At 41.7% G+C, this 25507-nt stretch overlaps 1 protein-coding gene across 1 annotated transcript in view; it reads left to right on the top strand.

Annotated features, from left to right (window-relative positions):
• Positions 1-25507, top strand: part of abtb2b (ankyrin repeat and BTB (POZ) domain containing 2b) — a 193470-nt gene that overhangs the window by 136463 nt on the left and 31500 nt on the right. Inside the window, exons 4-6 of the mRNA XM_048607357.1 lie at positions 4882-5089; positions 22695-22847; positions 24202-24367. Coding sequence (XP_048463314.1) covers positions 4882-5089; positions 22695-22847; positions 24202-24367 — 527 coding nt within the window. The remainder of the gene's footprint in view (positions 1-4881; positions 5090-22694; positions 22848-24201; positions 24368-25507) is intronic.

Here is a 25507-nt window from a genome sequence, read left to right as displayed (position 1 = left end):
CGTCAGCCTTCCTGCTCCTCTGATGCTGCTTGGCCCGCTGTGTTCATCCAGCTCTACACCTTGTTATCTCTATTTTTAAGAAAGCTGCTTTCTGCTACTGTAAAACTCTGTTTGATCCGACAAAGCCAGAGAGGCCTCTGAACCTGATAACTGTGCTTGCCAGGTCTCTGTCAATGTTGCTGTCCATCAGCTACTCAGGAGGGTGTGGGATAGGTCGAGGCTTTTTTGAAATTTGAAATATGGTGACACAGTAAATTGCCACCATGAATAAACATCCTGATGTAACTTCAGTGCTTTAATGCTCCAAAGTACTCGATTACCACTGCACGTTACAAACATCATACCTTGGAGCTCAAGATGGAAGCAGCCACAATAACATTAAGAAGAAGAAAGACCAAGACTTGGGAGAACCCAAGACATCTCATGGGACCTGGTAGTGAGTGTTGCACAGTGTGTGCTGCCTATTATTTGAACTTTTAAACCAAAACCCCATTTGCCAGTTCATGTGAGCATGGCTGTCTTTCGCAGATGAGCAGGGAGTTCTCCAGTGTCACTGTCAACATACATCCTTCACATAGAACTATCAAGGCAGATTAACTGGACTTCTACCTCATTGCTGGATGTGAGGCTTGGTGTACAAATTGGATGCCACTGTTCCCTACATGGCAACAATGACTGTAATTCAAAAGTAATCAATTCAACATGAAGAGCCTCGGAATATTATCATTCCAAACATTTGTTTTCACTGCTTTCAATTACTTTGCTCTGCCATTGGATATTAATCTTTTGGTCCTTATGTCCCTGATCAACTCTTACAGAACAAATGGATCTTCTTGATGCCTTTCTCACTGCGTTCAACAAATTTCTTGAACCACACACTTGGTCTCTTTCCCGAACAGATCCATCTGCTTGATTCCCATGTCTGCCTCTCCTCAACCATTCTGACACATGGTGCTGAATTTTGCCGCAGAGGTGGTTAGGTCTTAGGTCACCAACTTTTGTTGGACATGTTCCTGGAGGTTTAATCACATGATGTCCCATCTTCAATTGCTCCACTTAATGAAACCTGTCCCAATGTTTTAAATTGGTGAATTAATGTGTTCAAACTTAGTGGAAATGGAACTCTGTTCTTTTTTTTCTCCCTTTTTGAGGGTTTTCTCTTTGCAATGTCTGGAGGGTTGGCAACGCCAGGAGGTGTCAGTGGGAGTGTAAGGTGTGGAATTTCAGAGTTCCACATCAGGATGGCTCCCCAGTACTATTCTGTCTCTAGGCATGATGCCCAGGAAGCATTACCACGAGAATCGCCAAACACTTGCAGGGAGGTGGGCAGCCAGTTAAACCAGTGATCATGATGGCATTTGGTCATGTTGAACCGGTCCTTCTGCCGAGTTTAAAGATGGCCTTAGACCGGAGAGCAGTCAGTCCCTTCTTCAACTGGCCCAATGAATGAACTGCAGATGTGAAAAGTTTGCAGCTGTCACCAAACCCATTCCCAAGAGCTGGAGTGGGCCATTTAGCCCGCGAAGACTGCTCCACAATTTACTAAGATTATGGCTGATCTGATTGTGGCCTCGGTTCCACTTTCCTCTGTTTTGAGGTGCCTCACATTTGCCTTTCCGCCTGAGCAGTGCTGACATCTCCCACTGGGGCAATCAGTAGCCAATGCTATGAGCCGCTCCCCAATTGGGCCTCCACAGGAACATGCCCCTGTCCTTAATTGGACACTAATTCTGGAGGCGGCCAATGGGAAACACGTTTTATGTAAAGTTGGATTGCGGGGCACCTTGATGACACATATTGGCTCAGGATCTGTATGTCAGCTTGACATCTAGTTACTAATGCCCTTGGGGAAACAGATCCTTTAGTTTTACACGAGGAATATTGTATAAGTGTAAACTGCAGTCACTCTGATAAAGGAGAGAAAACAAAAAGGAAATCCAGAGGCAACAGTAAACTCATCACTTTGTATTTCAAGTGACATTTAAAAGTCCCATGCAATGTTGGGACACAGACTAGAAGACAATTTTTAGCAAAGTTGCTTTGTGAGCGTGGAACCTAATTAGATGGGAGTAGAGTTGGAGAATCTGATTAATGGTGTTACATTCCTATCTCTGACTTGCGCTCCGTTTCAGTCCTGGTTTGCTGTGGGAGCAGAGCGTTGCTGAATTTGCTGTTACAAATCTACAGAGGGTCTACTGAAGCTTGAAACTGTCTTGTCCTAGCCTCCCTTTCTTGCCTTGCTTGTTCCCCACAATTCAAGTGGAGAAAAACATGCTTTGGAAATGATACAGAGAAGAGAATCATCCACAGTGTAAAGGGGATGAAATGTGAAGAAAGATTGAAGCTTAAATTTTGCGGTCCAGAGGGAAGGGCCTTGATCATAAAAAGCAAGTTACATGTCAACTCAGGACGATATTTTTAAAGACATTCAACAAAGAGAACATTGAAGATGGTGAAAAATATAAAACAGATCTTATAAAATGATAATAAATGAGAGTGAACATTTGGAATAATCCATCAGTAAATTAAGGTGGACAATCAAATTTTAATTTAGCTGTTGGATTAATTGAATTATTCAAGATGTAGGTCAAATGACGATTATTCATCTTATACTTTTTGTTTGTTTTCTGACGTTTTCTTTCTTTTTTCCAAGTACCTTTCATGCTTGGCCTATTCTTTGACCTAGATACCAAATAAACAGAATTTTTGTTAACGTAATTCTTCAGAGACATAGAGTGCCCTATTCCCTCGCCAAAAAATCTAATTGCGTTCAGAGCTTTTTCTAGGGAGAGTTCCAGCTTAATCGGTTTGCTTGGGAAAACTTCTAACTTCCAATAAAAGAAGCACGATTACTGACAGCTCTTTAGCCAACCATCAAGCAGCATTGTCATTAAATGCACTGAACTGTGAGAGCTAAAAATGTGAAAAATATTCAAATTCCCACAATGCTTAGACTGTGTCCCTCAGTTGACATGAACTAGAAGAACTGCAAGCATTCTGTTCACAGTGAAATGTGAATCCATGCTTCAACATTGCTGGACAGATCTATAAAGTTAAATAAAATAATAAGATAAATAAAGCATCCCACACCATACTGATTAAATGGCTATACTGATAGCTGATGAAAAGACGTAGGATTCATTTCCCTCCAGTCTCACCATTCACTCATTTCTGAAATACCAGAACAACCACCAACTTGGCTGTAGATCCTGAGGTCTCCTCGGTTTCTTCCAATCTGCAATAGCTAAAGACTTTTCCAGTGCCTGTTAACACTCACTCTTTCTCCTGGAGCACAAGGGAATGTCTGTAACAAGCTGCGGGTAGCAAAACAACCTATTTGATTTGATTTGATTTGGCTGCTTTTATTCATTAAACTATTTGCTAAAAAAGCCATTGGCATGCTACCTCCCCACCTTCCCCAGAAATTGAACCTCTGCCCCATGTCTGCCTAACATTTTGATTGCAGGCGAATTCCTCTAACTCAGTTTCAAAATCAGCTACGCTAGAAAATGTGCTGCTTGGCTAAAGAATCAAGTGTAGAAATGTGGAAGGATTTTGGAGATGCTGCTTTATTTTAAAACATTATTTTTCTTGAATGTTTTGGACAGCACAGTCTTCAGTGAGCTTTATAAAGCTTTGCCAGTTCCCCTGTAAGTGGAAGGCCTGTATACGTGGTTGTGATTTGAGCGTCTCTTGTAAAGTAACAGGATTCAGGAGTTTTGATGACACAGGAGCAGTTATAAATAGTAGTCAAGGGTGGCACAGTTGTTCAGGCACATTTAAATTATACCATCCTGTGCCAGGAAGATCACAACTGGGTTCAGAGCTACCTTTCCTTTCACAGTGAGGTATCTGAGGCATTTTTAGATGGGTTGCCTACAGTGACACAACAGACTGTTCTAAAACAACATTAATGACAGTAGCATGTCCAACCTGCCTTGCAGGAGCCTCTTCAAACAAAAATTGATACTTATTCAAATAAGAAATCGTTAGGGTGGGTTGACTAAGCTTAATCAAGGAGGAGGGTTTTAAAGTTCTGAAATTGAGAGACTGAGAGCTCAAGGACGGAAACGGAGAGGCTAATATGTAGACAGTTGAAGGCAACAGTCGATGGATAAGCTGATGGAAGTTGGACATTACAATGAGAATTAAGTTTATTGTCACATGTGCTCAATTACAGGGATACATTAGTGCGGAGAAAAGTGTACAAAGTCGCCATTTCCAGTGCCATCTTAAGTAGAAAGATACCTGGGTCCAAAATCTTAGATATAAATTAGAAAAATAAAGGTCAAAGTTCAACATTATAGTCCTTCTAAAGCAGGGAGTCCATGCTGGGCTTCAGCTCAAGGAGGCCAGGAGTCAAGGATTAAAGAACAGAGCCTGTTGCAGGGCAGAAGTCAATGGCTTTGGGCCTTCCCAATATTGGATTGGAGGAAGTTTGAGGTAACCAGAACTGAATGTCAGAGAGTCTGGCAGCCTTGAGTTAGTGGTGAGATCAAGGGAGGTGGTAGTGACTCAGACGCTGGGTATCGCGTGGAAGTTGACCTGTTTCAGTTGCCGCCTCTGAGATGCAGCGTACAAATAAGAAAAAGAAGGTGTCAAGGAATAAATGCTTGGAAAAGAAATGGCTGCAGGAGAATCTCCAGCAACGCTTGGACAGGTAAAAATGAAACAAGGTGAGGACTGATGGCTTCAGTTGAACAGTTAAGGAAACGATTGTTGACTTTTAGAATGATTGAATATAAGCTGAAAGAAGAGTTGTTGTAAATACATCCCAGGACCATCAGCAGTGATCATGGGGAAAGTTTATCATTCATCTGTATCCCATTTGTATGGTCATGTCTTGGTTTCTGATCCCTTTATGCCATGGTTCTACTATAGGTGATCTGGTGTCTCGAGCTATGCACCACCTGCAATGTTCAAACACACTGTCTCCAGGAGTGAGTCCATGTCGCCATGGCAGACAGCAGCCTGTCACCTGGTCTCCTGATGCCCTGCACACACTTTACTATTTTCTGCGATGCCCCCAGATGGAATCGATGGAGAATCCCAACCTGGATCCCCCCCGAGTTTCCTTAAATAATGAGAGGTAACATTTCATTCATCTGCATGTCTGTCATTGTATTTTGTGATTCAGTTTACACCTTTTTGCCACTTCATGCACTTTTTAAAAAAAAACTTCTTTTCAAACATTTGTTCTCCTGATGGTTATGAAGTTAGGTTTTTTTAAAAAGCTAGTTTTGACTTTTTGAATGATATGAGAGTTGGCCTCACTATGGATCATACTACAGGGTATAGATAGTAGCTGGTCCTCGTGGAGCCTTTATGTGGTGAGTTACCAATCTGAGCCATATGTTTGAACAGACAGATGTACAAATTTGGAGCAGGGGTAAGCACTTCAGCCCCTCAGTAATTCAGAATTCAGCAAGATTCATGATCTTTATGGTCTTGAATCCGCTTTTCCACCTCCCCGCCCAATAACCATTGATGTCCTTGTCTTTAATATATATCTGTCTTAAAAATGTTCAACTTGTTTGAAGATTGTCATTTATACTGGTGGGCCCTCAGGAGGAGGACAAGATGGACCATCTATTTGGCACTAAATAAAAACTGAAAGAACTGAGGATGCTGTAAATCAGGAAACAAAACAGAAATTGCTGCAAAAGCTCAGCAAGTCTGGCAGTATCTGTGAAGGAAAAAACAGAGTTAACGTTTCGGATCAGGTGATCCTTCCTCAGGACTGATGGTGGCTAGGAAAACGTCAGCTTATTTACAGAAAAAAGGGGGAGGGGGAGAGGGGTGGGGTAAGGAGTAAATGATAGGATAGAGCCTAAAGAGAGAGAAGAGCAGTTGGACAGACAAAAGAGTTGATAATGAGAGATAGTAGGAACTGCAGATGCTGGAGAATCCGAGACAACAAGATGCAGGGCTGGATGAACACAGCAGGCCAAGCAGCATCATAGGAGCATGATCAGGTTTGCTTGGTGAATAGTTGTTAATGGGGACTATTAGTGACTAGTAACAAGTAGTGTGTAATGGCAGGCTATGTGGTAACAGGGCCTGGTGTGTGGGGTTGGGGGCTGGGACATGGAAGAGTTTAGGCCCTAAAATTATTGAACTCAATATTGAGTCTGGATGGCTGCAGGGTCCCCAAGCGGAAAATGAGGTGTTGTTCTTCCAGCTTGCATTGAGCTTCGCTAGAGCACTGCAGCAAGCCAGAGACAGAGATGTTGGTCAGGGAACAGGGTGGTGCGTTAAAGTGGCAGGCAACAGGTAGTTCAGGGTCTTTTTTGTGAGCAGAACGTAGATGTTCTGCGAAGCAGTCGCCAAGTCTACGCTTCGTTTCCCCAATGACGAGGAGACCACATTGTGAGCAGCGAATGCAGTAGACTAGATTCTGGGAAGTGCAGGTGAAGTGTTGCTTCACCTGGAAGGTATGTTTGGGCCCTTGGATTGTGGGGAGGGAGGAGGTAAATGGGCAGGAGTTGCACCTTCGCCGGTTACAGGGGAAGGTGTGTAGGGCTGTGGGGGGGTGGTGTTCAGGGTGAAGGAAGTGTGGACCAGGGTGTCTCAGAGGGAATGGTCCCTGCGGAAGGCAGACAATGGAGAGGAGGGGAATATGTGCCTGGTTTGTCTGGTCTGTCTGGTGCGTCTATTTGGCACCTTTGATGATGGAATTCTTTAGGGAACAGAATTCCAAAAACTTATGACCCTTTTAAAGAAAAAAATAATTTCTCCTCATTTCCATTTTAAATGGGAAACACCCTATTTTTAAAAAATAGAAATTGCTGGAAAAGCTCAGCAGGTCTGGTAGCAGCTGTGAAGAGAAATCAGAGTTAGCATTTTGGGTTGAATGACCCTTCCTCAGAACTGATGCCAGGTAGGAAAATGTTGGTTTATATATAGAAGGTAGGGTAGGGGGAGGGGGTAAGGAATTGATGGGTGGGGATAGAGCCAAAGAGAGAGAAGAGCAGTTAGAAAGATAACGGAGTGGATAACGATCTGGCTAGGAAGGTGACAGGACCCAAAAACACCTTCCAGGTGAAGCAGCACTTTACCTGCACATCCCACAATCTAGTCTACTGTATTTGCTGCTCACAATGTGGTCTCCTCTACATTGGGGAAACAAAGTGTAGACTGGGTGACCGCTTCGCAGAACATCTTCGTTCTGTTTGCAAAAAGACCCTGAGCTTCCAGTTGCCTGTCACTTTAACACACACACCCTGTTCCGTGGCCAACGTCTCTGTCTCAGGCTTGCTGCAGGGCTCCAGTGAAGCTCAGCACAAACTGGAAGAACAACACCTAATTTTCCGCTTGGGAACCCTGCAGCCGTTTGGACTTAATATCAAGTTCAATAGCTTTAGGGCCTGAACTCTCCCATGTCATTACCCCATCCCCCACAACCAGGCCTTGGTATCACAAGACTGACATTTCGGGCCTAGGCCCTTCTTCAGAAATGTGGGAGGGAAGGGGGTTCTGAAATAAATAGGGAGAGAGGGGGAGGCGGATAGAAGATGGATAGAGGAGAAGATAGGTGGAGAGGAGACAGACAGGTCAAAGAGGCGGGGATGGAGCCAGTAAAGGTGAGAGTAGGTGGGGAGTTAGGGAGGAGATAGGTCAGTCCAGGGAGGACGGACAGGTCAAGGGGCCGGGATAAGGTTGGTAGGTAGGAGATGGGGGTGGGGCTTGAGGTGGGAGGAGGGGATAGGTGGGAGGAAGGACAGGCTAGAGAGGCGGGTTACGAGCTGGGCTGGTTTTGGGATGTGGTAGGGGGACTCATATTCCGCTTGGGAGCCCTGCAGCCCAATGGTATCAATCTGGACTTCACAAGCTTCAAAATCTCCCCTCCCCCTACCGCATCCCAAAACCACCCAGCTCGTCCCCGCCTCCCTAACCTGTGCTTCCTCCACGTATCCCCTCCTCCAACCTCAAGTCCCACCCCCATCTCCTACCTATCAACCTCATCCCGCCCCCTTGACCTGTCTGTCCTCCCTGGACTGACCTATCTCCTCCCTAACTCCCCATCTACACTCACCTTTACTGGCTCCATCCCAGCATCTTTGACCTGTCTGTCTCCTCCCCACCTATCTTCTCCTCTATCCATCTTCTATCCGCCTCCCCCTCTCTCCCTATTTATTTCAGAACCCCCTTGCCCTCCCCCATTTCTGAAGAAGGGTCTAGGCCCGAAACGTCAGCCTTCCTGCTCCTCTGATGCTGCTTGGCATGCTGTGTTCATCCAGCTCTACACCTTGTTATCTCAGATTCTCCAGCATCTGCAGTTCCTGCTATCTTGGTATCACAAGTCTGCTAACAGTCCCCATTAACAGCTATTCACACTCCTGGCCAGATTGTTATCTGGCTGTGTTCATCCAGCTCTGCACCTTGTTGTCTCGTTATCAATTCCTTTGTCTCTCCAACTGTTCTTCTCTCTCTTTGGGCTCTATCCCCACCTATCATTTACTCCTTAACCTCTTCACCCACCCTACCTTCTGCATATAAACAGGCATTTTTCTAGCTACCATCAGTTCTGAGGAAGGGTCACTTGACCTGAAACACTAACTTCGATTTCTCTCCACCTGCTGAACTTTTCAAGCAATTTCTATTTTTATCTCTGATTTACAGCATCCACAGTTCTTTCAGTTTTTAATTAGTATTTGACACCTTATTTTATATTGGTGTCCCATTGTTCTAGTTGGTCCCACAAAGGAAAACACTCAGCATCCACCCTATCAATTTCCTTCCAATCTTGTAAGATCAACACTCATTCTTCTAAGTCACAATAGACACAGGACCAATTTATATAATCTTTCTTCAGAAGATAACCTGACCACCACCACCCACCCAATCCTAGGTTTCAGTCGTAGTAATACAGCATGGAAACAGACCCTTCGGTCCAACCAGTCCACACTGACCATGTTCCCAAACTAAATTAGTCCCACCTGCCAGCTCTTGGCCCATATTTCTCCAAACCATTGTTCTTCTTGTACTTATCCAAATGTCTTTTAAACATTGTAACTATACCTGCATCCACCACTTTCTCTGGCAGTGCAATCCACCCACGAACTACTCCATGTAGTAAAAAAAAATCCTCATACTGTTTTTAAATCTTTCTCCTCTTGTCTTAAAAATATGACACTTTGTCTTGAACTCCTCCATCCTAGGGAAAAGACCGCTGTCATTTACCTTATCTGTGCCCCTCATGATTTTATAATCGTCAATAAAGTCACCCCTCAACTTCCTACGCTACAGTGAGAAAAGTTCCAGTCTATTTTTATTTCTCAAACCCTCCATTCCTGGCAACATTCTGGTAAATCTTTTCTGAACTCTAGCCAGTTGAACTCTAGCCAATTCCTATAACAGGGCGACCAGAACTGCGCACAGTATTCCAGAAGATGCCTCACCAATGTCCTGTACAACCTCAACATGATGTCCCAACTCCTTTACTCAATGGTCTCAGCAACAAAGCCAACCATACTAAACACCTTCCTAAACACCCTGTCTACCTGTGTAATGCACATTTCAAAGAATTATGTACCTGAACCCCTAGGTTTCTCTTTTACAACACTGCTGAGGGTTCTACCATTAATTGTATAAGTCCTGTTCTTGTTTATATTACCAAACTGCAATACCTCACATTTATCCAAATTAAACTTCACTGACACTCCTCAGCCCATTGACCCAATTGATTAAGATCTGCTTGTAATCTTAGATCATCTTCATGTCCATACACCACCAATTTTGGTGTCATGTGCAAACTTTTAAACCATGCCTCCTAAATTCTCATCCAAATCATTTAAACAAATAATATCATTTTTAAAAATAATATATAAATAAAAAAGTCCGGTGAACCTTCTCTGAACTGACTGTAATGTGTATTTATAAATTTATATCTTTCTCAAATGAGTCCATCATTGTACACTGTATTCCAGATGAGGTCAAGCTCGCACAGCTGCAGCAACACATCACTACTTCTACATCCCATTCTACTTGCAATAATGACAATGTTCCATTTGCTGTCTGATCTTGCTGTACCTGCATGCTAATGTAATGTACCAGTACACCCAACCTATTACTCTGTACCTCAGAGTTCTGTAATCTCTCTTCTTTTAAATAATATTTTGCTTTTTTATTGCTGTCAAAGTGTACAAGTTCATGTGGGTCTCATTATACTCAATCTGCCAAAAGTTTGCACAATAACAACATCTTTTTATATTTCTGTGCAGGTTATTTATGTCCTCTTTCAGCAAAGTTAGCAACCACAGGTTCAAGTTCTTTTCTAAGAAATTAATATAAATCAATAAAAGTTGAAACTCCAGCTCTGATCCCTGTGACAATCTACTTGACGCAACGTACCAACCCAAAAATGACCTATTTATGCCTCCTGATTTCTGTTGGCTAACCAATACTCTGTCCATGCTAAAATGTCACCCCTATACCATGTGACCTTACTTTCCATAGTAACCTTCAAGTGTCTCCTTGTCAAATTCCTTCTTGAAATCTAAGTACACCAAATCCACAGATTCTCATTTATCCTCATTACTTTCTTCAAATAAAACATAAGTTAATCAAACATAATTACCCTTTCACAAAACCATGTTGATTCTGCCTGATTGTATTAAGATTTTCTAAGTGCCCTGCTGTAATCTCAATTAATAATAAATTACAACATTTTCAGCAAATCAGACAGATGTTAAAGCTAACTCCCTGTAGTTTCCAGCTTTCTGCCTTCCTTTTTTTGGAAAAAAATGTGTATTTACTGTGTTCCAATCTGAGAGGACCTTTCCAGAATTGAGGAAACTTTGAAAAATTAAAACCAGTGAATCTAATCTTGCAACAGCACCTTTAAGGAAGAAGACAGGGGGTGGTGGTGGAGATTTGATTTTTAGGCTGGAGACCTGTGATCAGCAGTGTGCAACAAGGATCGGTGCTGGGTCCACTGATTTTCATCATTTATATAAATGATTTGGATGTGAACATGGGAGGTATGGTCAGCAAGTTTGCAGATTACACCAAAATTGGAGGTGTAGTGGTAAAGGTTACCTCCGAGTATAACAGGATCTTGATCAGATGGGCCAATGGGCTGAGGAGTAGCAAATGGAGTTTAATTTAGATAAATGTGAGGTGCTGCACTTTGGAAAGGCAAATCAGGGCAGGGCTTATACACTTAATGGTACGGTCCTGGGGAGCATGTTGAACAAAGAGACCTTGGAGTGCACGTTCATAGTTCCTTGAAAGTGGAGTTGCAGGTAGACAGGGTAGTGAAGAAAGCATTTAGTAAACTTGTCTTTATTGGTCAGTGCAATGACTAAAGGAGTTGGGAGTTCATGTTGTGGCTGTACAGGACATTGGTTAGACCACTTTTGGAATACTGCGTGTAATTCTGGCCTCCCTGCTATTGGAAGGATGTTGTGAAACTTGAAAGGGTTCAGAGAAGATTTACAAGGATGTTGCCAAGATGTTGGAGGGTTTGAGAAATAGGAAGAGGCTGAATAGGCTGGGGCTATTTTCCTTGGATCATCAGAGACTGAAGACCAACCTTACAGGGATTTAGAAAATCATGAGGGGCATGGATAGAGTAAACAGACAAGATCTTTTCCTGGGGTGGGGGAGTCCAAGACTAGAGGGCATAGGTTTAAGGCGAGAGGGAGAAAGATTTAAAAGGGACCTAAAGGGCAACATTTCATGCCGAAGGTGTTGCATGTTTGGAATGAGCTGCCAGAGGAAGTGGTGGAGGCTGTTACAATTACAACATTTAAAAGGTATCTGGACGGGCATATGAATAGAAAGGGTTTAAAGGGATATGGGCCAAAAGCTGGCAAGTGGGACTAGATTAATTTTAGAAATCCCATCGGCATGGACGAGTTGGATCAAAGGGTCTGTTTCCGTGCTGTACAGCTCTATGACTCTATCCTCCGATAAAGTCCTTCCGGATATATGTAGTGAAAACTAGCTTGTTTCTGACTGACAGAGTGAAAAGAGTGACTGTCCAAAATTATGTGCATCCAGCAGTCAGTTATTCAGCATAATTGCTGAAGGTATTAACTCAAAGTCAGAAAATAGCAAGATAAATTTTAATTAAGGGAAGACGGACCTCAGGACAGGCACAGTAGTTGATATGGAGCAGATGGGAACCTGCTACAGTTTGTACTTTGCTCAAGAGGTAGTTTGACAGTTTGTAGCATTACAGCAGTGTGACTAAATGTAGTAATGCTGGGTGCTGAAAAAGGTACATGCGACCAGTGCACAGGCAACACAGGAATGGAAAAGAAATGAGGAATTTACCCTTTACCTTACTGCACACGTCTCGTGTCTTAGACTCAATAACACACCAAATTGGTATAAAAATATTGAAACAGCACAATTCTGCTGACATCAGTCAGCAGTTCCTCCTTCTCTTGTATTGACATTTGGAATAAGGGTCTGGGAACCTCCATGTTGACCACACAGCCTCATTTGCTCTTTTTCTCTTTCGACCTTTCTGATTAGATATTTATCCTCCTATTTCGGAAATTTTAATAAACATTTTGAATGTACAAATTGGACATCTTTTTATATTCCTAAAGTAAAATTGTTTTCATAATACCATGAATAACATGTTTTGTGGTTGAGATCAAATGAGTTATTTGCGAAGCTGCTCAGGTGGAACACCACTAACCATCACCTGTAGTTGGACAAAATGATACTCCTCCAAGGCTGCAAAATGTGGTTGACCTATCGCTGACACCAGCGAAAGTTTGAGACGTATCATCCGCGCTGACTACTGATGATCCTTTGCATCACTTGGATGGTTTGCTGCATAAATATGAGACTCCTCCAGGTAGGGAAGACCCGAGTGTTGAAATGACCATTCTCATATGGAAACTGAACTGGATCCGAATGCCAAACACTTGTCTTCCAATGTGCGCTCCCTACCCTTAGCTCACAGTACGACTACCCGCAATGTTTCAAAGATATCCTGAGAACCTACTTGAAGAAGACTAACTCTGACCTCAACAGATGGAAGCTAATGCAGCGAGCCACCCACAGCATCAAGCCCTGCTTCATCAAGGTGTAGGTGACTATGAAAAAGTGGATGACGGAGACCAAAGACATGACAGCAAGACAGAAACCACTCATTGACCACAGACTGACCAACACACCGATGATGTAGGTTTTGGACATTTTCCTCTCATAAAATTGTTCCTTGTTAGACTTTTATTCACCCTTTTCTATCTTGTTTTATCTTGCACTGATTTCACTCCTATCTATCCAAATCTCTCTTTCTTTCTTTGCTCCTTCCTATCCATCTCCCATTCTCTACTCTACGCAAGCCATCCTCCTCCCTGTGAGCATCTGCCAGTGGTTATTATTTCTGAAGGTGAAAGGAAGCATTAGGATGTGAGCCAATAGCTGCAGATCTCGGTATCATGTTAGTCTCAGCTCAGTAAGTGTGAGCATTGAATCAATAACAAGGACAGCTGAAGCCACCATAATCCCAGAGGACTACTCTGTCATTAGGGAGAAATGACTGGTGGTGATTTTAACCCGAGATTGGTGAGGGATGACATTGATAAAGTGGGTCCTTTGTGGTGACCTGGGCCAGTACAGGAATTGAACCCACGCTGTTGGTGTAACCCTTCTTCATGAACCACCCGCCCAGCGAACTGAGCTAACCGGCCCCCACTACCTGTGGTTGGTCAGATAACCATTTTCCCTGGCTGTTATGACAATGACTAGCTCCTGGTTTGTGCTGCATTATCACCAGTCAGGACGTCCAGAATTTCCACCATCTCTCCCACTCAGTGGTATGGTAGACCTGCCCCATGGCACTGCACTGCAGCATTTTCAAGGCACAGAGAATGACCCAATGCAGGTGTGAGGCCAAAGACAGATATGAGGAAATGACCACTTAGTGCTTCAAAGACATTGTGAAAACTACTTTTAAAAGATGTGTTATGTGTCAGGAATTTTGGATGTGTGCGCTCCTGAGAAGTCATTGTGCTATGGTATCCATTCATATTTATGTCTCGTGTGGGAGATCAGGATGGAAAAGCCGTAGATTTTAGAGGTCAGAGGTTTTCCCGTGATAGTGTTATTAACCGTACTCTAACACTTTCTTTAAAATGTGATGGCTTGTCTTGCATTCGTTTCCTTGTCTTGCAGATTGTGTAAACAGTGTTGAGCCTGACTGGCACTTTTGGCCTGACATGACATGGGGCTGTTCCCTTGGGAGGATGTGCTGACATCTTGAATGGGGCTGTCCTCACGCTGCTGCACATTCCCCCGACCAACGAAGAAACACGTCTTCAAGCAAAGACTGTCTGGCTCAGTTACTTACCCACAAAATATTTTTGCTTCTTCATCAAGCTTATATACATACATGCCTGTTCATCCATCTGAGCCTGCTTCCCCCATTCAATAATATCATATTTGATCAGGTTGTGACTTCAATTCCACTTTCCTCACAGCATCCCCCTGCCCCAAATAATCATTTCACTCCCTTGTTCATCAAGAATCACTCTAACTCAGCTTTAAAAATATTCCATGATCCAGTCTCCCCTGCTCATCTAGAGAGAAGAATTCTATAGGTCAGTGACCCTCTGAGAGAGAAATTGCTCATCTCCTTAAATGGACGATTTTTTTTCCCGGTGTTTCCTTGCTGTAGTCCCTCGCAGTTAAAGGTTAATTCCAGTACTTTCCACATCATTCTTGAAATGGGCCCTATTAATTTAAATCATCAACAACCCACCCCATTGCAAAGCTCAAGTAGTACAGATAACATTTTAGTTTCTTAGCTGACCTCCTATTCTATATTGTGACCAGCATATCATGCTGCTAAAGCATAAATTATGCTGTCTTTTGTGGAGCATTAATTCCCTGTAAAAGCTGATCTCCCTCTCCTCACTTGCAAAACGGATCTAGAATGAAAACATTAACAATGGGAACAAACTTTTTTTTAAACTCATTCAGGGGGAGTGGGCTTCACCAGGTAGGCCAGCATTTACTACCTAACTGTCATTGCCCTGGAGAAGATGGTGGTGAGCTTCCTTTTGAATCAATGCAGTCCATTTGGAAGGTACTCCTGTGAGGGAGGGAATTCCGGGATTTTCACCCAGCAACGATGAAGGAACAGCGTAATATTTCTCAGGAATGTGACCAGGGTTCTCCTGACCTTCCATTGTGACTTCAGCAGGAGATGGTTGGAAATCCTGCTGAGTCAGCAGAAGAAGTCATTCTTTTATAAAGCCATTCATATTTTTACCTTCTACATCAGATTGTCTATGGAAGTGCCTTTCTCTGGAGGAAAGGGTGGATGAGTTCTTTCAGATGAAGGAGAATTTAATTCCTGTGGTGAGTGGAGAAAACATGAAAATTTTGATGAGAGGAAAAAAATGAACAATACGACTATGTTAGAGAGCAGTAGGTTAAAAGATGCAAAATAACTTTGCGCAATGAGATGGAGAAATCTATATAATGTTTAATAGGGGTGGAAACAGGAATCTGAGTACAATACTGAATGATTAGTCAAGAAAATCGCATGCCTACTAAATGTCATCTCAGTTTCCAGGAAAAGTTGCAGCAACTAAGATTTTTCCACTGTGGAAAAGACCTATGAGAGATTCCATTCCAATGGCTTTATTGAACAAATACATTAAATCTCTGATAATATCTTCAAATGCTAAAGCCATGGATTCAGGTTAAAAGAAGAAAGGTTTTGTTTTTGTTTATGGGATGTGGGCGTCACTGACTGGACCAGCATTTGAAACCCATCCTTCATTGCCCTTGAACTGGGTGACTTGCGAGGTTTCAGAAGACAGTTGAGAGTCAACCACATTACTGTGATTCTGGATTAGCATGTAGGCCGGATCAGGTAAGGTTGGCAGATTTCCTTCCCTGACTGACATTAGTGAACTGCATGAGCTTTTACAGAAAATGACAGTTGTTATATGGTTACCATTAAGACAGCTTTTAGTTACAGATCATTTTTGATTTCAAAGTTCACCATCTGCCCTGGAGGGATTTGAACCCATGTCCAGAGAATTTTAATTAGAGCCTCTGTGTTACTGTTGTAGTGACATTGCCATCACTCCTCCACCTCTCCAGGTACATAGGTCATTTAGATTTTGCTTTCAGTGAACTCCACACTAACCATACCTTCGGCAATCATGGCTCAGACTGTGGATTATGCCTTTTCCATAGAATCTTGCCTCCCTTCGTTTATTCCGTACTCCCTTGGATCTCTGGGTGCTGGGTGCCTACACTTGCACTCTTAGGGGCTGGGCTGTCTTATTTTGCGTATTGTTCTGAGTCCCTTGCTTCCCAAGTTTGTTCTAAACCAAATGTAAGGTTCTTTTGCTCTTTGTAGCAGTGTAAATCCTATAGTTATGCTGAGATATGCATCATACCTGATACAGTTCTCTTGTACAATGTTTTCCTTCTGCTCTTCCGGTCGTCTTCCTGTCTTTCTCTCTGTTTTGCTCTGTAGCATCATCATTTGTATCATCATCATTAGCTTAGTCGTGTCACAACATATATTAGATTTAACAATTGTATGCAGAGGCTAGTGAATACGTGAGATGGATTGCCCAGTGTGAAAAGACAAATCATATTGACTGTTGAAGATGTTGTCAATTGAGAGGTCTTGTTCGTTTTAGGACTAGGTGGGTAAAAAGCATGCATCATATTTCTACCTTCCTTCAGTCTGAAGAGTCATATTTAATTCGAAACATTAACTCAGCTTCTGTCTCTCCACACAGGCTGCCATACCTCCCATGTATTTCTGTTTATGTTTTTGATTTCCAGCATCTGCAGTATTTTGCTTCATTATTAAATTCTTCACATTTTGTGACCTTATACTTCCTTTGTTCAGACAATTCTGAGAAGGTCTCCGTTCAGAAATATGCCACTGTGGGAAAATATTGGATGAAGTGGATAAAATCATTAAGGCCATAACCTCACTCCAATTGAGGGAAATTCTCAAATGTAGAAAATATCAAAGTTCACAGAATCATAGAATCCCTACAGTGTGGAAACAGGCCCTTCGGCCCAATCTCAAAGGATCCCACCCAGACCCACCCCGCTATAACCCACCTAATCTACACATCCCTGAACACTACGGGCAATTTAGCATGGCCAATCCACCTAACCTGCACATCTTTAGACTGTGGGAGGAAACTGGAGCACCTGGAGGAAACCCACACAGACACTGGGGAGAATGTGCAAACTCCACACAGACAGTCGCCCGAGGGTGGAACCAAACCCGGGTCCCTGGCAGCAGCGCTAACCACTGAGCCACCATGCCGCCCCTAAAGTTGTGATATTGTGGAAAGAATGCAAATTATAAATAATTTTGTGATTTCAATTATGTGCAAACTGTTCACACTTGTTCTTGCAGTTTATCATGTCCCCCAGCAGATTCCCACCCACTATTTATTCGTTACAAGTTTGAAAGCATTGTATCACACAAAGAAAATGAGTTAATTGAATTGAGACACATTTTATCTCTGTTCAATCTTAACAAAGATAACCTGTTTATTTTAAATGCCAAGTATCCTGGCTAACATTCATCCCTTAAGAAATACACCCCCCAAAAAAAAAACCTGGTCATTTTTTTCCATTTGCTATTTGTGAGACTTTGCTATCTGCAAGTTGGTTGATATATTTACCTACATCAATACATCAAAACTAATGGTTTGACTTGATAATGCCTCAGGACATCCCAAGGATGTGAAAGGTGTTATAAAGCTTAAAGCATGTAACAAGAGCTGATACATTTAAGGGGGGGAGCAGATCTAGATAAGCACGTGAAGGAGAAAGGAATGGAAAATATGCCAACCGTGGGATAAAGGAGGGCAAGAGGTAAGTTGTACAGCCCTTGGCATGGCCCATTTGAGATGCACAGCCTGCTTCTGTGTGCTATCGTTACACGTGAATGAAAATTCTTCCCTTCTCAATAGCAAATAGTTTTCAGATGAGTGTTTTCATGACCTATTTGCTACTGTTCAACTTAATGCTTTAGATCCCCCAGTAACATCATAAAATTTACTATTTTCCAGTTTCCAATCGAAAAAAAGTTTGCTCATGATTTTAAATATATCTGTACGTCTAAGTAATTTTAAAATATGTTCAGTTCAGATAAGTATCAATTCTCATTACCACTTTTGTTTATTTCTACATTATCCTTGTTGATATCATCAAGTCAATGAAATATTGCCTTTTAGTTTAGTGAGCCGTGGGACCATTCCCTGGAATGGTTGGGATATTTTTAGAAATTCTCTTTTATTTGTATTATTAATTTACTAATATCCTCTTTTTCTTTCTTTGCTGAATGGAATTGCACGTGCCAGCTGCCAAACTTTATCCTTTTCTTGGGTAAACCCATTTATAGATTGCACAATGGATTGCATTCTAAACATAGAAAACAATTCAGTCTGTCACTTTAAGCAAGGAACACAAACAGTGGATGCTGCCAAGGGAGACATTTGTCTACTGCAGCTTCCTGGTAATATTGTTAATAGAATCATTTATCCAGCTCTGATATCCATGGGGACAGCCTCTATGGAAGTCATGAGAACACTGGTATTTCCTTTGAGGATACAAACATATTGTTAAACATTTGGAAAAACAAAATAGTTTGATTAAATCAAAAATGATGTAAGAATGCTGCAGGTGGCATTATACCTTTAGTGATGAAGACAGATACCTCAGGTCAAATCAGATCAGAAATATTGGAAATGCACAGCAAGTGATCAACATCTTGAAAGTATAAATGCAGAGCCCTGTTCCAATAAGTATTCTACACACCAAATATTTATCTAACTTCCATCTGTGTAAAAGATTATGGGAATTCTGTATATGTCCAGAATTTTGTATTTTTTTTCTGATTTCCACCATCCCTTTTATTTGTGAAGTAGTTCAGAATATTTTGATCACATTTCAAACCATGCAAACGCAATAAAAAACTTCTTTTCTCATAAAATCTCTTAATCACGGTTTTTGATCTGATCTTAACATTTTTGCAGAAACGATCACTCTGGGACTCTGTATCCTATCAAACTATTACAAATTTCTCTGCTCCATACCTTACCTATTCCAACCTATCTCCCTGTGAATTGACTGCACTCCGTGCTCTCAGACCCAGCCCTGACTTTGTAACTAAGCCTGCTGACAAGGGTGGTGTTTTTACTGAGTGGTGGACAGACCTCTATATTGCAGAGGCTGAGCGTCAGCTCTCAGATACGCCCTCCTATCTCCCCTTTGTCCATGACCCTACTATGGAACATCAGGCTACTGTGAAACAGCGGTCACTATCCTCATTTCACCTGGTGATCTCCCCTCCGCTGCCTATCTTCTGCATAAAATGCCGTTTTTTTTCCTAGTTACCCCATCAGTTTTGAAGAAGGGTGTCTGGACCCAAAACATGGACACTAATCTTATTTCATCTGGTGGTCTTTCCTGCACAGATGCTGAGCTTTTCTAGCAATTTCTGATTTTCAGCATCTGCAGTTCTTTTGGTTTATTACAAATTAACTAACTTTGTTTAGTGCAATTTGGTAGAATCTGGCTATGGCAGTGATGGTGGTGACAGTGTGCTGTAGTGAACAGCTCTAACTATTCCCCAAACTTATCGGAAAAGGAGAAAATAAGAAATTCAGAGTTTGCCATTCGGGCCATCAAGTCTTATTATTGTTATTCAGTAAGGTTCTGGTTGATCCAGTTGTGGACTTTACTCCACTTTCCTACCTTTCAGTCTGCAATGTGACTGGTGAACTTGGGCAGAGGTTTGGGGGCAAGAGTTAGAGAGCAGTAGGTCACAAGCGAGACATGCCCCAGAGCCCAATCCCACAAGACTTGCTTTACCAGTTCTGATTGACGGCAATCCCTGGGAAAGGTGGTCTCTCCACCGTCACAAACAAGCAGCTGTGGCCATTTCAAATTGAAAATAGAACTGACCTCTTTGTCATAGGGCACCACAATGTAAAGACACTGTCTCTTCTCCATGATAGATCTGGAACTCCCACTTCAGGTTGTGAGACTGCTGATGTGAGTGTACTGGAGCTGCTCCCAATAGTCCTCCAGTCTCTGGAACCTGCCGACTATCCTTTAATTGGGCAGTGACTGCCAAAAATCCCAGTGGGTGTGCCTGATTCACACCATGCGAGGCTGCAAACTGGAGCTGAACTGGTGGCTGGGTTCTCTACCCAGAATTCAAAATCCGGGTAAAGAACCCAGCCTAGAATCCAGCCTAAAAGCCAAAGTTGATAACCAATGTGGCACTGAGGAGTAGCTACTCTGGTTGAGGTGAAGTCTTTCAGATGAAATGTTAAACAGACGCTGTGTCTGCCCTCTCTGATGGGCACAAATGTTTTGATGATCTGTCAAGTTATCCACAGAGCTCTGGCTAAAATTTATCCCTCAACAATGTCACGGAAACAAGTAAAAAGTGAAAGAACTGTGGATTCTGTAAATCAGAAACAAAATCAGAAGTTGCTGGAAATGCTGGCAGCATCTATGAAGAGAAATTGTGATGTGGAGGTGCCAGTGTTGGACTGAGGTGGACAAGGTCAGAAATCACATGACACCAGGTTTTAGTCTGACAGATTTATTTAAAAACACAAGCTTTCGGAGCCTCAGTCCTTCTTCAGGTGTTACTGAGAGTTAATCAGAGTTAACGTTTTGGGTCCAGAGGACTTTTTCCAGCAACTTCCGCTTTTGTCACAGAAACCAGTTTGTGGTCATTATCTCATTGCCATTTGTAGGAGCTTCCCTGTGCGCACATTTGTTGCACACAAATATATCCTACATTTACAACAGTCACTTAATTCCAAAAATATTTAATTGCCTATCAATTGGAATGTCTTGTGGCCACATGAGGCGTATAAATGAATGTCTTTTTATTTGAGTAAAACTTGCGTATCCTTAACTCTTTGGAAGATTTCCAACCTTTTGAGTAAAGACATTTCTTTTTGTCTTAGTCTCAGCACGCTGCTTGCAGATCACTTATACCCAAACTGCGACCCCTAGTAGCAGACTCCAAAAAGAGAAACATAAATCCAGCATCTATCCTGTCAAAGCCTTGAAGAATTTTTATATATTTCAATGAGATCATCTTTCATTCTTCTAAACTCTAGGGAGTATCAGCCTAGCCTTTTCATCTCAGGAATCAGTCTACTGCTTACATGATCAGTAATATAAAGTTTCTGTAGCAAGCCTGGTTGACTACAATATGAGCAAAAAGTGGGGCAGCACGGTGGCCTAGTGGTTAGCACTGCTGCCTCACAGCACCAAGGATCCAGGTTTGAATCCACCCTCCATCAGCTGTCTGTATGGAATTTGCACGTTCTCTCCCCGTGTGTGCGTGGGATTCGTCCCACAGTCCAAACATATGCAGGTTAGGTGGATTGGCCATGTAAAATTGCCCATAATGTACAGGCTAGGTGAGTTAGCTATGGAAAATGGAGGATTACAGGGATAGAGTGGGGGGATGGGTCCAGGTGGGTGATTCAATGGGCCAAATGGCCTGCTTCCTTATGATTCTATGAAGTGTTGTGCTTTATTGTTGATTTCAGTATTACTCATTGTCTCCCCCTTCTGGTCAGTATATTATCCACATCACAGGATTGTAAGATGAATTTTGTTAATTTGTATGCTTTTAGAAGATATTTCATTATTCAGTTACATATTTTGATGTTTTGTTGTAATCCATGAATCATATTCCAAAACAATGTTGTGTCTATAGCTCCCTTCTCGCAAAAACTGGAAAGCTGTTTTCTTGACATTTCAGAGAAATCTTTGGATAGAATGTGCCTGCTGAGTTTCCAGAATATGAATCTAGCTAATACACCATAACCCAAAGTATACCCTCAACTTGTCTGTTACACAGTCAATGGATTCTTTTAAAAGCAAAAGAGAATGCCATAGATTTTAAAAAAAAGAGCTGATCTAACATTTTGAGCAGACAGTCTGCTATCAGAACTGAAAAATGAAAAGTGAACAAATATTCCAGTCCAATCACAATAAAAGTCATGAAAAGTGTGTGTGTGTGTGGGTGGGTGGGGTGAGGCTGAGCGCAGAGGAATAAGGTAGGTAGGGCATGGTGCCATGACTTGTAACCTGCTGGAAATTAGCACATGAAATTGTAGGACAACTGAAACAACTTTTATACAAGACTCTGCAGAATATATTTCAGTTTGTTCAGAGTCTATTCTGCTGAAAATTAAAAGGTCAACTCTCTCTCTGTCGCCACAGCTGCAGCTGAGTACTTCTAGCATTTTCTGTTCTTATTTCTGATTTCCAGAATATGGAGTATTTTGCTTTTGTATACAGGGTATGTCGTAGCTATTCTTGTATACTTTTACTTTATGCCCTTTGGCTATAAGATGTGGCTGAGTGTTATACTTTGTTTTATAACTCTCCTGTGAAAAGCAATGGGACATTTCATTGCAGTACATATTATCTCCATTTGAATACGTAACCCAAATTTCTGTAATCACTGTTTATAACTCAGGCATCTGATGTGAGAAATTGGACGCAGTTCAGATTACTTATCCAATGTGTGAATATGTCCTTGTATCTTGGTGATCAAAACTAGAAACCTTCTAGGCCATTTGCGGTCTGACCAGTACGTCAGACTGTTTGAAGGCAACGTCTGTTACTGCTTTAAACTATTTCAGTGCCGTTTTAATATTCAGCGTTTCTGTTTTACTTTGCTTCAGGCCATTCATGTTGCTCCCTCCACTAATGGAGTGGATGAGAGTAGCCATCACACATGCTGAGCATCGGCGCAGTTTAACTGTCGACAGTGATGATGTGAGACAAACTGCTCGTTTGCTGCTACCAGGGCTGGATTGTGAACCACGGCAATTAAAGTATGTGCAGTTCTTCTGTAAAAGCTATTTACGTACTATTCTTCTGTAAGAGCTGCAGTGAAGGGGGAAATAGGGATCTGTTTTTGTATGTAGGGTGTAGCTTGGTAGATGATAAGGTGGTTGCCTGATAAACCTTTCCTCTTTGGCCCACAGTTATAAGTGGTCAGATTTGGAAACTGACCGGAATGATCTTTTCTAATTCCTAATTTCTTATATAAAAAAAATTGCAGTGTGGCTTAAATTCCAAATGAACATTTCAAATGTGCATGCATTAATATTGCACACCGTAATTTCTAGTTTAGTCAGTTATCATCAGAATAGTGACTAAAACTGCAAAAACTGTTTCTTACAATAGTCTTCTCTTCAGTCACAAATTTATACTTTATTTTATTGTTTTTATTGTTACATTTTGTAAAGAAGTAAATGTTGCTACACCAAGGAACAATTTCCTCTGGTTGTAATTTCTTATTAATCTTTACAATATAAGACTGTCTGTGTTTAAGTCTATGCAGGTTTGTGTTGTATATGGAAACTACTCTCCTGCACAGTTTGAGAGCCCTGGGATTTCAGAATCTAGGTATTTAGTAAATTTGACTTTGATTTCAATGCTCAACGACACAATCTGAACTCCAGGCCAGATTTAGAAACCTGACCTTGAATCATAGCCTCTCTGCATATTTGTCTCACGGTGTATGTTGCTAATTACAGTGTGTTATAAGCTGGATCACAAACAGATGGAAGGATATGAGATGCGACCTGGTCACTCAAATTCCCCTTCACACTGACAGTTGCTGGCTGTGCATCACCTGCACCACAGATTGAAAGGACCCAGATGATTTGTTATAGTCAAGAGTTTTGTAAGCCAGCAAAATAGAGAGAAAAAGAAAATGTATAGAAATTAAGAGGAGCTTGCGCTACATGAGTGAATAATTGAGCTTTACAGACAAGGAAGATCCCTAATTCTGTACTGAGTTAGCTAACTTCCTCTTGGCATAATATGATGATTATGCTGAGTATCAGCACCTCTCAGATAAGGAGAGAGAAGTCTCCAGTGGAATGGGTATTTCTGTAGCTGCCAGGTAGGGGCAGGATTAAGATTCACCAGATAAAGTTGCCCTTTGACACTCTCACTGGCCAGAAACACATATCTTGAAAACGATCATTTTGCAAAGTGACAACATAACTCGCCATTAAACAGGAATTCTCCCAGTTAAATCACACTGTGACAAGAGATCAACAGGAAAAAGAAAAGAGGAAAAATGTAAATTATAAAAAGTACCTGATCTTATTTCAGTTGATTTGAGTTAGGTTGTACCCTGCAATCCATACAAATATAAGTATTACTTTTTCTTAGAACTGAAGACTGCTTCAGTTCATTTCGTAGACTGGACGCAAAAGCTGCTACTGCCAAGTTTCAGCAAGACCTTGGATTCCGTATGTTAAGCTGCGGCAGAACAGACCTGGTGAATCAGGCCATCGAACTCTTAGGACCCGATGGTGTTAACACCATGGATAACCAGGTAAAAGCTGCTTGTTCTCAGAATCTTGTTTTACATGGAAAATTTAGTGAGAAAAGCTCAGTAAGACGTCTAATCAAAAATAAAAAGACAATATATAATTCTAATTTGAGCTTTGCAACATGTCTGTCAAAGCACACCTTTCAGAAATACCTGAATGTGTTTAAACAAAAAAAGGACAAGGACTTGAATTTTTATGCCACCATTCACAATGTCAAGATATCTGAAAGAGGTTTACAGCCAATGAAGTTTATTTGAACTGCAGTTGCTGTTGTAATGCAGGAAACATGGAAGCTAATTTGTGCATAGCCAGCTCCAACAAACCACATTGTGACAATGATCAGAGACAATCTTTTGTGAAAACCAAAGAACTGTGGATGCTGTAAATCAGGAACAAAAACAAAGTTGCTGGAAAAGCTCAACAGGTCTGGCAGCATCTGTGAAGGAAAAAACAGAGTTAACATTTCGGGTCAGGCGGGTTGATCAGGGTTGTATGTAATAAATTCCTCTTCCTTTCATTCAAGAAAACCTTGTAATCTGGCTTATTTATTTTGATCTAGTTAATTATAATTTAATTGAAATATGGTAGCTACATGCTGAGAAAAGATTTCAATATTTGTTGTGACTCACTTAGACAGGAGTATAAAGAGAGGACCCATTTCCTCCTCCTCATATGGTCATAACCCTTGTTATAACCCATAACTCAAAGCACTTTTTAGATACAATTCTGCAGGGTTTTTAATTTTTCTTCTTGGACTTGGATGTTGAATGTGTTTGTGTATGGTGTGTGTCTGTTAGTTTTCAAGAAGGGTACTTGTGTATATTTGTACAAGTACAACTTTTTAATCAGTGATTTTTGCATCTTCACTTGAGTAGGCATTGTTTGCAATTGTAATGTACTGAATTACTCCTTAACGACAATGTGCCAGACACCACCATCACCATCACCATCCCTGGATATGTCCCATTTACCTGCAGGCATTGGCACAGTGGTACATATTCAGGAGGGTCTTGCCTCAGGCGCCTTCAACAGTAATTCTGAACCCCATGAAGTCTCCGTACATTAATCAGTATTTCTCTGTGAAGCACTGAGGTTGGCAAGGGCACAGAACGTACACTGGGTAAAGGTCTTCACCAAAAGTG

This window comes from Rhincodon typus, chromosome 17 (genome assembly GCF_021869965.1).
Source record: "Rhincodon typus isolate 14 chromosome 17, sRhiTyp1.1, whole genome shotgun sequence".
NCBI lineage: Eukaryota > Metazoa > Chordata > Chondrichthyes > Orectolobiformes > Rhincodontidae > Rhincodon > Rhincodon typus.
The sequence above is the reverse complement of the archived record's forward strand: the minus strand, read 5'-3'. Positions and strand labels throughout refer to the sequence as shown.